General features: G+C 51.0%; 1 protein-coding gene across 3 annotated transcripts in view; it reads right to left on the reverse strand.

Annotated features, from left to right (window-relative positions):
* The window catches only part of MAGI3 (membrane associated guanylate kinase, WW and PDZ domain containing 3), a 1411302-nt gene that overhangs the window by 235967 nt on the left and 1162306 nt on the right, over nucleotides 1-13029 (reverse strand). For all 3 annotated transcript variants that reach the window (XM_078644434.1, XM_078644433.1, XM_078644435.1), the window contains one exon: nucleotides 3611-3796. In XM_078644434.1, the coding sequence (XP_078500560.1) occupies nucleotides 3611-3796 (186 nt within the window). The remainder of the gene's footprint in view (nucleotides 1-3610; nucleotides 3797-13029) is intronic.

Raw genomic sequence — 13029 nt, forward strand, 5'->3', positions numbered from 1 at the left:
ATCGTCAGCCCCTTGTCCATCTTAACCCCCAAGTTTTTAGCCATAGGGGAAGAGCCGGACGGAGGGAACATGGCGACGGGCCACCAGGCCTGCCAGCTAGGCTCTGTATCGCACCCGAAAAAGAGTACCTCAGATTTATCGGAATTGCACTTGAGCCTTCTTCTGGGAATCGAGCCACAGATTCCTGTGTTGATATGGACCGCCGATCTATATATGATGGGGCTGGTACTTCTTGACTATTTATAAATGTATCAATACTTCAGGTTAAATACGATTTAATTTGTACAGTTCTTTATGTTCTGTAAATCCTAGAGATGTTGATTTACAGGACTGTAGTGTAGTAATGCTGAGGCCTATCACGAAGGGGGAGATTGGAAGCACTCTTGTATGATAATTGAAAAAGGTTCCAACCAGGGTAGTCCTTCTGTGACTTATTATGTTCCAGGTGCCCAAAGGTTTAAAGGAATTGATTGATATAGGCGTTTCGGGTAAGTATACGAGAGTCTGCCTGGTCTTCGGATAGAGTTCTAGTATCAGCTACTAACCCGATAAGGGTATATAGTCATGCAGTATCCCAGCAGGCCTTATCCAAACTCCAGAAATAGACAAAGATGGGAGTAAAAGCAACAAGAGACTGTATGGGAGAACCTCAGATCTATTACCGGTATCAAGAGGCAGTGGTTTACTTACATGGCGGCGATCACCGCTACTCCCGTTTTGTGTGCTAGGACTGACTGCTTTTTCCAGGTTGGAGGGCCCACCGCTTGAGACAATTGACATCCTGCTGTCTCCATACTCTCCCCTACTAAGAACTCCTGCGTGCATTGCTGAGCCAACACCCGTCCCACGAGCAGAGAAGCGGGACCCTCTATGATGTTTTCATTCCTCCCCTGCCCTGGAAAGCTGAGACCTAGCTACTTCTGTATGATGCCCGGCAGAGCTACCCCGCGAGCTATAGGGGAGATTGACTTTTGGCTCCCTATTTTGACTATCACCTACCCAGCCGGACTTCGGGCAAACGCTTCTGCATCTCTACTAACCTTATATTCCCCCTCTCCCTTCCCCCTACACTTCCCCCTCTCCGCTCCTACCCTTTCCAGCTTCTGTCCTCTACCCTCACCTGCCCTTGCCCTTTGTCCCCACCCTGTTTTTTCTGCGAACCTCTTCCCCCGCCACTTGAGACCAAACTATTTTGTATGATGCCCAATGGAGCTACTTGGTTTAGCTATAGGGGAGATGGGCCGTGGATTCCCTTCGTGGTCGTCACCTACCCAGTCGGTCCTTAGACAGACTTCCTTTCGTCTCTATGGTTGTCTCTTCCCTTATCCTCACTTTCTCACCTCCCCTACCCCCCACTACTTTTTCTCTCCTTTCGCTCCTCTTCTAACGTATTGCTGATTGTTTGATATTATGTTTACTGGCTGATCTTTTTCTGGTATATTGTTGAACCACATTGTTGCCCCTCCTTTCTTCTCGCCTGTCGGCTCCTCCCGCATCCTCCCTCTATCTATGTCTCTCCTCTCCTCTCTCAATTTATTTGAGACTCAACTATTTTGTCTGATGCCCGATGGAGCTACTCGGTTTAGCTATAGGGGAGATGGGCCGTGGATTCCCTCCGTGGTCGTCACCTACCCAGTCGGTCTTTTGACAGACTTCTTTTCGTCTCTCCTTATTGTCTCTTTCCTTATCCTCCCTTTCTCACCTCCCCTGCCCCCTCCACTACTTTTCTCTCTCCTTTCTCTTCTCTCCTCTCCTAATTGTATTGCTTATGTTTTTAATGTTTTGTGTAATTGTTGAACTTTTTCTGTTAAATTGTTGATTCTCATGTAAAGCGCTCTGATACCTCCGGGTCTAGCCAGCGCTATATAAAACTCTTTAAATAAATAAAAATAAATAAATATTTCCTTCTTTACCCTAGGGCCTTGTTCGAATAGATGCCGATGAGCAGCAGTGGGATGGGGGTAATGCTGGCTTGGCCTCTGAACCTCCCGGCCCCGCCTTCCTATCTGGGGTCTCAGTGACATGTGATTCCACTCCATGCCCTCCCCATGTCAATCAAACTAAGAGAGAAGTACTAGCAGGACAGACCCACCCGTGGTGCTTTGTCAACCATAAAACATGAATTATTGGACAGTAAGAAATTATTTTCAATACAATATTCACAGTGCTTCCATGCGGATATCTCCTTTGAAGGTCTCCATAATAGCTAAACAGATACCTAAATGAAAACATGAAATCTGTAGGCTTATCATTTCATAATAATGTATTCTGCATAATGCGGCAATCAAAAGTTAAAAATCTGCACTGTCCTTGCATAGAACACATGTTTAACAATAAGACAACCAGTCCTAAACTCGGAGCATGGTTCGTCCTGAGACAGTACACTGTCACAAACCACCGAGCTCTACATGTGTGGTGTCAGTCAGTCACAAATACTTTATTCAGTAATTAAAAAACATAAAACTGCAAAATACATAAAACACAGCAAGTTAAAACCATCATCTTTAGCATCATTGAATAATCAGTAATAATTGGCAGCCTCTATTTAAACAACCAATGTCACAAATATTTTAAAAGAGACATACAAAATATTTAAATTTAGCACCTTGAGCTGGATAAAATGTTATTAAGTGATCATATTAACACGTGTGGTAAATCTTACTGGGATTGCGGCAACGGTCAGCAGCTGAATTTTGTCTTTGTCCTTTCAAAATGGACTTCTCCTGGTGTATAGTTGACACATTTCAGCCTCACAATTCATTACCTTCTCAAGTCAAAACAAGGCTGGAACAAATCTCTAGGTCCACCAAAGGGCTTTCAGATGTTATAGACGGGGGCAAGAATTAATTGTCATAGTCCGTCAGCAGAAAATATAATGGGCAAAGGTGGGCCAGGGCTCAACGCTGTGATGTCATCACGGGTCAAAGAGCGCATGAAATCACTTATGCTACCCACAATGCTCAGAGTGGAGTAGACAAGTAAAGAGTGAGGGGTTTGTACATGGCTAGAGAGGGCAGAGAGAGGGTAGTGACGAGGCAGGTGCACAAAAAGAGGCCCGTGCAACGGGAGTGTTAACCCCTTCACCTAGGTTAAAAGAATGCAAGTTCATGTGCCAATTCTGTAATCTGTCCTAGAGCAGTATGGAGTCCCATTCCAAGTATCTGCTTTTCATTCGTGCTTCAAGCAGGCATACTCCTAAAGTTATTTTGTAAACCTCAATTTGCATTTTGTACCTTAGGTTTCAGAGTCGCAATGGTGCGTATGAAAGTCCAAAAATTAAAAAGCATTTCTTTAGAAATACAAAAAACACAAAGGTTGAAACCTGAAACTGTAAAGTGAAAGGGAACAAACGAAGCAATAAAACACGAAGCCAGATTCACAACGAATGAATTCATTGAGAGACCGACTACAGGAAAGAGTTTACATCTAATAATTAATAGTATGATATGATACCAACTCAGCGGCAAAACAAGGAGGCGGAAGCACGCAGCGAGGACAGATGCTCCCTGCATGGGAGCAAGCAAACACCGGCTTGAAAGCCACCAAGCTCTGTAATCATGCAAGCGCCGCGCAGGTGAAGCGTGGGGGCGCTGCTCCGACTGGCACTTACCTCCAGGCGGCGGCTTGTTTTTGGAGGTGAGGATCACAAAGCCGAAGCCTTCGCTTTCCTTCCGCTGCAGGAGGACATCGTATGCTTCTGGGGGGGCCCTGTTGATGCTCTCCACGCGGTTGAGTCGGGGGGAGCCGTTCTGCGCAGCGGCCAGGGCCTGCGGGTCGTCGTCGTCAGCATGCTTTTCTGTGACACAAAGGAAGTGTTGACGTTAGTTAGACTGGCAGCACACTGCCACAAACTACACCCACTTGGTGCAAAAACACCGAACATAAATCTCAGGGCAGCGAAGCCGTGCAGCTCAAACATGCCCAGAACTCTGTGCAGCATGTCACACGTCAACAGCCACGTGTGTCCTTGTCTTACCAAAATATACTGTACTTTCTTATACCCTCGGATGAAATGTTGAATATTCAAGAATACAAATAAAGGTTTTTACTTGATTGGATCGGAGCCACAGGAGGTCTGTGGAACACATTTGAGAGAGGGCCCCTGCCCCACGGCCACAGGCTCTTCTTGGCGTGCTGGATCTGCACAGGTGCACTCTGCGCAGCGGGGTCGAGCGGTCAGGGCCCGGGGCCATCTCCGACTCTTCTCACCTGTCACTGTCTTTGGAGTTTCTAGCTCGATCTCCCCTTCCTGTTGGTCTTGGTGCCCCAGACTGCTTACCCCGTCCCACTGCTCACTACTGCATATACACACAGGCCATGATCTAACGCTAGGCAGCAGAGAATATAGGGAGCGGAGGATATGACCAGCTCTGGGATGTCGGGGAAGGAGCACGCAGGCCATGAGTTAATGCTAGGAAGCAGAGGATATGACCAGCTCTGGGATGTCGGGGAAGGAGCACGCAGGCCATGAGTTAATGCTAGGAAGCAGAGGATATGACCAGCTCTGGGATGTCGGGGAAGGAGCACGCAGGCCATGAGCTAATGCTAAGGAGCGGAGGATATATCCAGCTCTGGGATGTCGGGGAAGGAGCACGCAGGCCATGACCTAATGCTAGGGAGCGGAGGATATGACCAGCTCTGGGATGTCGGAGGAAGGAGCACGCAGGCCATGAGTTAATGCTAGGGAGCAGAGGATATGACCAGCTCTGGGATGTCGGGGAAGGAGCACGCAGGCCATGACCTAATGCTCGGGAACGGAGGATATATCCAGCTCTGGGATGTCGGGGAAGGAGCACGCAGGCCATGACCTAATGCTTGGGAGCGGAGGTTATGACCAGCTCTGGGAGGTTGAGGAAGGAGCACGCAGGACATGACCTAATGCTAGGGAGCGGAGGATATGACCCGCCCTGGGATGTCGGGGAAGGAGCACGCAGGCCATGACCTAATGCTAGGGAGCAGAGGATATGACCAGCTCTGGGATGTCGGGGAAGGAGCACGCAGGCCATGACCTAATGCTCGGGAGCGGAGGATATGACCAGCTCTGGGACGTTGAGGAAGGAGCACGCAGGCCATGACCTAATGCTAGGGAGCGGAGGTTATGACCAGCTCTGGGACGTTGAGGAAGGAGCACGCAGGCCATGAGCTAATGCTAGGGAGCAGAGGATATGACCAGCTCTGGGATGTCGGGGAAGGAGCACGCAGGCCATGACGTAATGCTAGGGAGCGGAGGTTATGACCAGCTCTGGGACGTTGAGGAAGGAGCACGCAGGCCATGAGCTAATGCTAGGGAGCAGAGGATATGACCAGCTCTGGGATGTCGGGGAAGGAGCACGCAGGCCATGACCTAATGCTCGGGAGCGGAGGATATGACCAGCTCTGGGACGTTGAGGAAGGAGCACGCAGGCCATGAGCTAATGCTAGGGAGCGGAGGTTATGACCAGCTCTGGGATGTCAGGGAAGGAGCACACAGGCCATGATCTAATGCTAGGCAGCAGAGGATATAGGGAGCGGAGGATATGACCAGCTCTGGGATGTCGGGGAAGGAGCATGCAGGCCATGACCTAATGCTATGGAGCGGAGGTCATGACCAGCTCTGGGATGTCAGGGAAGGAGCACACAGGCCATGATCTAATGCTAGGGAGCAGAGGATATAGGGAGCGGAGGATATAACCAGCTCTGGGATGTCGGGGAAGGAGCACGCAGGCCATGACCTAATGCTCGGGAGCGGAGGATATGACCAGCTCTGGGACGTTGAGGAAGGAGCACGCAGGCCATGAGCTAATGCTAGGGAGCAGAGGATATGACCAGCTCTGGGATGTCGGGGAAGGAGCACGCAGGCCATGACCTAATGCTCGGGAGCGGAGGATATGACCAGCTCTGGGACGTTGAGGAAGGAGCACGCAGGCCATGACCTAATGCTAGGGAGCGGAGGTTATGACCAGCTCTGGGACGTTGAGGAAGGAGCACGCAGGCCATGAGTTAATGCTAGGGAGCAGAGGATATGACCAGCTCTGGGATGTCGGGGAAGGAGCACGCAGGCCATGACGTAATGCTAGGGAGCGGAGGTTATGACCAGCTCTGGGACGTTGAGGAAGGAGCACGCAGGCCATGAGCTAATGCTAGGGAGCAGAGGATATGACCAGCTCTGGGATGTCGGGGAAGGAGCATGCAGGCCATGACCTAATGCTAGGGAGCGGAGGTCATGACCAGCTCTGGGATGTCAGGGAAGGAGCACACAGGCCATGATCTAATGCTAGGGAGCAGAGGATATAGGGAGCGGAGGATATAACCAGCTCTGGGATGTCGGGAAGGAGCACGCAGGCCATGACTTAATGCTAGGAAGCGGAGTGTTAGACCTGTCTGGCTTTCTGCGTAGTCCCTCCAATTTATTATTTATTTTGTCCCCTTTTTGCCCCTCATACCTTAATTAATTGTTGTGTCCACTAACTTTTTCTAGGTGTTGGTCAAGGGGATAGGTGTTCTTTTCCCCCCTCATAGTTTTTCACCTCAGGCCTAGAGGCCTGTTCTGACAGGAATATAGTTGGAACCACAAAATGGTGGCTACCAACTGCCCTAACTGCCAAACCCAGAACTTGCCCATAGACTAGTATAGGGCGTTCCAGAACTTTCTGGTCCCTTCTGGACTCCTGAGGGTCAGCCTATAAAAGGCGGAATGCTGGACAGCCATTTTGTCTGTCAGTGAGGAGCAGTTAGAGTGAAGGCTGAGGTCTGGTAGGGGTAGGATCCTGAAGGGTGGATTGCTCTACAAGAGTAGCCCTCTGTCAAGGCTTTCCCACCGCCCATTCCTGTTGTCCTAGCCAAGCTAGTTCATCCTGCTGACCCTGGACAGTTAGGTGTAGGGGTTAACTTTCGTGATCTGGGAACTGAATTAAGAGGTCTCCTGTGCCCCTAAATCTGTCCAGTAAGGAGGGCTGGTGGTCTAGTGCTGGAAAAGTGCACTGTGGCTTAATCCTGTGGGAGCCCCCTTTTGATCCCCCCTCCCTCCCTAGGGCAAGTAGTAAGCTCCTGGCCTGGGTAGCGCTGGGCTCCTCTTACCAGTATCTGGACTTGAAGTGAGCAATCACTCTCCCAACTGTCAAGGTGGCGGAGAGCGGAGAAAGGTCCCATTAGGCCTGGGCAGTCTTGTGAGGCTATCGCTGTGATCGGGACCCCGGGGGCGCCTTCCGCGCTCTGTGACAGCGCCCGGCTGGATCAGGAGAGTGAGAGCGAAGTGCTCATGTCCGGCGCCAGCGCGCTAATTTCCCACTGAATTGGGGACTACCTTGCAGGAGGGGCCTAATGCCGAGCAGGCCCGGTGCGGAGACACTATACCTCCGCGCATGCGCAGAAGAACCCGTGTGTGAGAATCGACGATTTCCGCCGCTGAGGAGAGCTGAGAGAAGGAGGCGGCTTCGTCGAGTGGCTGGGGACCGATCCGAGCGCCGAGGGACAGATCCTTGTCGGTGAGGAACAGCCCTGTTGAGTGGCTGAATCACCGTGACAGCGCCTCGGTTTTGCTCCTTGGAGGGCCTCCGCTCCTCTGTGAGGGGGCGGGAGGGCCGATCAGCTGAGGAGAAGCGTCTTGAGGCACAGAGGGTGAGCGGAAGAACCGCCTGCTGGCCACCCTCGCAAGTAAGCAGGGAAGAGTGAGGGGTGGCGAGGGAGAGCTGGTTAGGCCTCCTGATCGTCTGGCTTCCTCCTCACACTGGGCAACCCTGATTGAGAGGAAGAGGGTGGAGGGCCTGAAAAACGAGTGACATAACTTCCCAAAACTGACCGATTCAAGAAGCCTGGCTTTACCTGTGGGGTGAAAGGAATATAAAGGCCTCATTTAACCCCTGGTTCTTGACAATTAGTGACAACTTGCCCCCCCTGATGGAGTAGAATTATGGAGGAGTAAAAGCAGAGTACATTGTGTAATTATCTGATCTATGAAAATATTAGTGTTACCTGCCAGACATGGTTATAGTGCTTGACTAAATGTAATGTACTGAAAAAGCTAGTTGATAATTTGCTTAGCAGTTTATAAGGTATATTTGCTATTTCCAAGACAAACTGAAATGTCCTAAGCTGTAAATTTTGGAACAAAAGAGCAGAGATATTATTATTTTTTTATAAACCAGTACATATTTTTACATACATTGGTGTAGTGTCCTTTTTGTGTGCTATTGCGTGGATTTACTGTTGGGTGGTTTGCAACCTTCACACTTAAGCCTCTAGTATTGTGTCTTACCCTAGGCCAGGCTACCCTAGGTAACCTGTCATCCCAGGTTCCAACACGGAGGATATGACCAGCTCTGGGATGTTGAGGAAGGAGCACGCAGGCCATGAGTTAATGCTAGGGAGCAGAGGATATGACCAGCTCTGGGATGTCGGGGAAGGAGCACGCAGGCCATGACCTAATGCTCGGGAGCGGAGGATATGACCAGCTCTGGGACGTTGAGGAAGGAGCACGCAGGCCATGAGTTAATGCTAGGGAGCAGAGGATATGACCAGCTCTGGGATGTCGGGGAAGGAGCACGCAGGCCATGACCTAATGCTAGGGAGCGGAGGTTATGACCAGCTCTGGGACGTTGAGGAAGGAGCACGCAGGCCATGAGTTAATGCTAGGGAGCAGAGGATATGACCAGCTCTGGGATGTCGGGGAAGGAGCACGCAGGCCATGACCTAATGCTAGGGAGCGGAGGTTATGACCAGCGCTGGGACGTTGAGGAAGGAGCACGCAGGCCATGAGTTAATGCTAGGGAGCAGAGAATATGACCAGCTCTGGGATGTCGGGGAAGGAGCACGCAGGCCATGACTTAATGCTAGGGAGCGGAGGTTATGACCAGATCTGGGACGTTGAGGAAGGAGCACGCAGGCCATGAGCTAATGCTAGGGAGCAGAGGATATGACCAGCTCTGGGATGTCGGGGAAGGAGCACGCAGGCCATGACCTAATGCTCGGGAGCGGAGGATATGACCAGCCCTGGGACGTTGAGGAAGGAGCACGCAGGCCATGACCTAATGCTAGGGAGCGGAGGTTATGACCAGCTCTGGGACGTTGAGGAAGGAGCACGCAGGCCATGAGTTAATGCTAGGGAGCAGAGGATATGACCAGCTCTGGGATGTCGGGGAAGGAGCACGCAGGCCATGACTTAATGCTAGGGAGCGGAGGTTATGACCAGCTCTGGGACGTTGAGGAAGGAGCACGCAGGCCATAAGCTAATGCTAGGGAGCAGAGGATATGACCAGCTCTGGGATGTCGGGGAAGGAGCACGCAGGCCATGACCTAATGCTAGGGAGCGGAGGATATGACCAGCTCTGGGATGTCGGGGAAGGAGCACGCAGGCCATGACCTAATGCTAGGGAGCGGAGGTTATGACCAGCTCTGGGATGTCAGGGAAGGAGCACACAGGCCATGATCTAATGCTAGGGAGCAGAGGATATAGGGAGCGGAGGATATAACCAGCTCTGGGATGTCGGGGAAGGAGCACGCAGGACATGACCTAATGCTAGGGAGCGGAGGATATGACCCGCCCTGGGATGTCGGGGAAGGAGCACGCAGGACATGACCTAATGCTAGGGAGCGGAGGATATGACCCGCCCTGGGGTGTCGGGGAAGGAGCACGCAGGCCATGACTTAATGCTAGGAAGCGGAGGATATGACCAGCTCTGGGATGTTGAGGAAGGAGCACGCAGGCCATGAGCTAATGCTAGGGAGCAGAGGATATGACCAGCTCTGGGATGTCGGGGAAGGAGCACGCAGGCCATGACCTAATGCTAGGGAGCAGAGGATATGACCAGCTCTGGGATGTCGGGGAAGGAGCACGCAGGCCATGACCTAATGCTAGGGAGCGGAGGTTATGACCAGCTCTGGGAGGTTGAGGAAGGAGCACGCAGGCCATGAGCTAATGCTAGGGAGCGGAGGATATGACCAGCTCTGGGATGTCGGGGAAGGAGCACGCAGGCCATGACCTAATGCTAGGGAGCGGAGTATATGACCAGCTCTGGGATGTCGGGGAAGGAGCACGCAGGCCATGACCTAATGCTAGGGAGCGGAGGTAATGACCAGCTCTGGGATGTCAGGGAAGGAGCACACAGGCCATGATCTAATGCTAGGGAGCAGAGGATATAGGGAGTGGAGGATATAACCAGCTCTGGGATCTCGGGGAAGGAGCACGCAGGACATGACCTAATGCTAGGGAGCGGAGGATATGACCCGCCCTGGGATGTCGGGGAAGGAGCACGCAGGACATGACCTAATGCTAGGGAGCGGAGGATATGACCCGCCCTGGGATGTCGGGGAAGGAGCACGCAGGCCATGACTTAATGCTAGGAAGCGGAGGATATGACCAGCTCTGGGATGTTGAGGAAGGAGCACGCAGGCCATGAGCTAATGCTAGGGAGCGGAGGATATGACCCGCTCTGGGATGTCGGGGAAGGAGCACGCAGGCCATGACCTAATGCTCGGAAGCGGAGGATATGACCAGCTCTGGGACGTTGAGGAAGGAGCACGCAGGCCATGAGCTAATGCAAGGGAGCGGAGGATATGACCAGCTCTGGGATGTCACAGAAGGAGCCAATCAACATCCTTTAGCTCCACCCTCCACAATACGAGGGCAGATCCAACCAAGTCAAGTCACGATATCAAGGTGCTGGAGGGAGCTATAGAGGAGGCCAATGGGAGGCTGTGGCTGATGTTTGATGCCAGCACACCAAGATCCAGCAGCAGTAGTGAGGACAATCAGATGCAAAGAGGGCAATCATAGCAGTAACAGCAGCTGGTCACATCCAAGCCCTGGAAACTCAAGTACTGGTTCAGAAGGGGTCTCTCCTCCAGCTCTGCAAATTCCAGAGGTTGGCGTCTGAACTCCAGAGGGACACTGCGAGGTGATGCACTAGTAAAGGGAGGCGGTGTGGGGGCTAGGGGGCAAAACAACTCTGGACAAAGCAGTTTCTTCCACGTTTCTTGATCGGTCCTTGTGCTTCACACACAGCTCAGTATTTCTCCAGGCAGTTTGGCTGTGCGCTTCTAGGCAGCAGCTAACTATGTGCGTTTCTTCAATGCCCAGTTCTTCTTAGTGACAGTGCCTTCCTTCAAGCCTCTTCCCAAGCCGCACTTCCAGTGGAGTTGCTGCAGGACCTCAGGTCTGTTGCTGACCTGACAAGAAGACTATATGCCAAAGACACCAGCCCTGGAACTCAGACATCATCCCCAGCACACAGGGGTGGGCTGCATGGACACTGAGCAGTGAGAGATTCCTGGAACAATCTTAACAAATGTACTCCATACCTACACCAGGCTACACAAACTAAAATGCCAGTCCACTTTTTGGTTAAATCTGGTTTCAGGGGAGCTGTTTTATGCTCACAACAGTTGCTCAGGCATATCTCTTTGTAGTGCAGATTTGGTAGTAAGGGGGTCCTAGAAACTGGTTGTTCCCTGTCGGGGGCGTGAGACAATTAGGGAGAGAGCAAGAAAACACACACACTCTCATGGACTTCTAAAATTTAAAGAAAAAATACTTCCCTGAACACAAGCAGCATCAGAAGTGGAAGAATACAAGTCAACCAATCAGACCAATGTGAGAACTAAAAGCATCTGGGAGAGACAAGCACAAGAACAGGGAGGAGAGCCATTTAATCAGGATCAGGGACGTGAGAGAGACAGCCATGCCCTCCAATTATGATTAGTGGGCTGATCCGAAGACCAGTCTTTCTAGGTTGAAAACAACAGGTCAGGCAAACACACGACCTATGCTGACTGCATCCGAGACCTAACAAAGATTGTTACTTCAACTAGAGTGATTTGCTGTCTCCACTGCAAGGTCTCCTCAAGCAAGTGAGATGAAAAAAGTCACTCACAGAAAAAGGAGGCCTGCACTTATTCTGCTCCTCTGGAGCACACAGCCCCATTCTTGGCCTGAATCCATTTCCTACAGGCCCTCATGGGGCATGCATGACTTTTCTGCAGGCTGAAGCAATAAATCGAAAATGCACAGAGACTTGGTAACAAGGGAATTCAGGACAGTGGCTCACGATCTACCACGCCAAGTATCGGACATCTGCATCCCAACAGCTGCGCACTCTTAAGAAGTTTTACTAGTGATGTGTCTGATGCACTCAAGCACACTAAAAGAGAAGTAGCTATTGTTGCAGGAAACTGTAAATAGATGTTACTTTTGCGGGTTACACGGTTACTGGCAGAATCCCACGATGTCTGCAAGTACTCTTATGCACTTTCAATAATTACTCTGTCTTCGTGGGGTTAGTCAGTCTCGCACACAAAAATAGTATGCAATGTTTAACAAGTGTAATGGAAAGTGTCACTTGCTAGAAGAGCTCCCAAGAAGCAGAGAAGGGCAACTGAGTTAAAGGGAGTGGTGTCCGAGCATCCACATCACACATAGTGTGCCCCTTCAGTGATCAAGCAGCTTTGGGACGGACAACCTTAGCCTCAACTCTGGTAGCTGAAGCCAGAATCAAAGGTGGTTCTCTGAGAAAATGAAACAAGCACTAAACATAATACAGCAGGGAAAGACAACAGAGTGCTCACATCAGGTTTAAGCACATGTGTAAAATTAAAAAGGGAATGCAGATCATTGGCTGGTGGGACTTAAGATACTGCCAAGCTGGAGTGGGGTGATGAGACAAAGAAAGCTATGAATTCATGTCTTCGTAGGCTCTGCGTGTGTAAGTAAGACAGAAGGATCTCCCAACATGACCAGAGGACATACATACGAAGGCACACAGAGCAACTAGAGCAGCAAGCTGCACACCTGAAGTTATACCACCTGAAATAGCAAGAGGCGCTCCAGTGTCATAGGAAAGAAGGGAACAACACTATGGCTGCCTAGCAGGACAACTGGACCCAGGAGGCTCCTCTTGATTTCAGCATCCTTAACATGTGTATGACCTCTACCCAGTCACGAGTCTAGAGGTTCTGGCATGAACCATGAATGTCAATAATATGTAGAAACGGAAATGGTGATTCATCTACACTCTTTAATTTGTATGTTTCATCCTTGGCCCCTGTTATCAGGGCTTT

This window comes from Lissotriton helveticus, chromosome 5_1 (genome assembly GCF_964261635.1).
Source record: "Lissotriton helveticus chromosome 5_1, aLisHel1.1, whole genome shotgun sequence".
Taxonomy (NCBI): domain Eukaryota; kingdom Metazoa; phylum Chordata; class Amphibia; order Caudata; family Salamandridae; genus Lissotriton; species Lissotriton helveticus.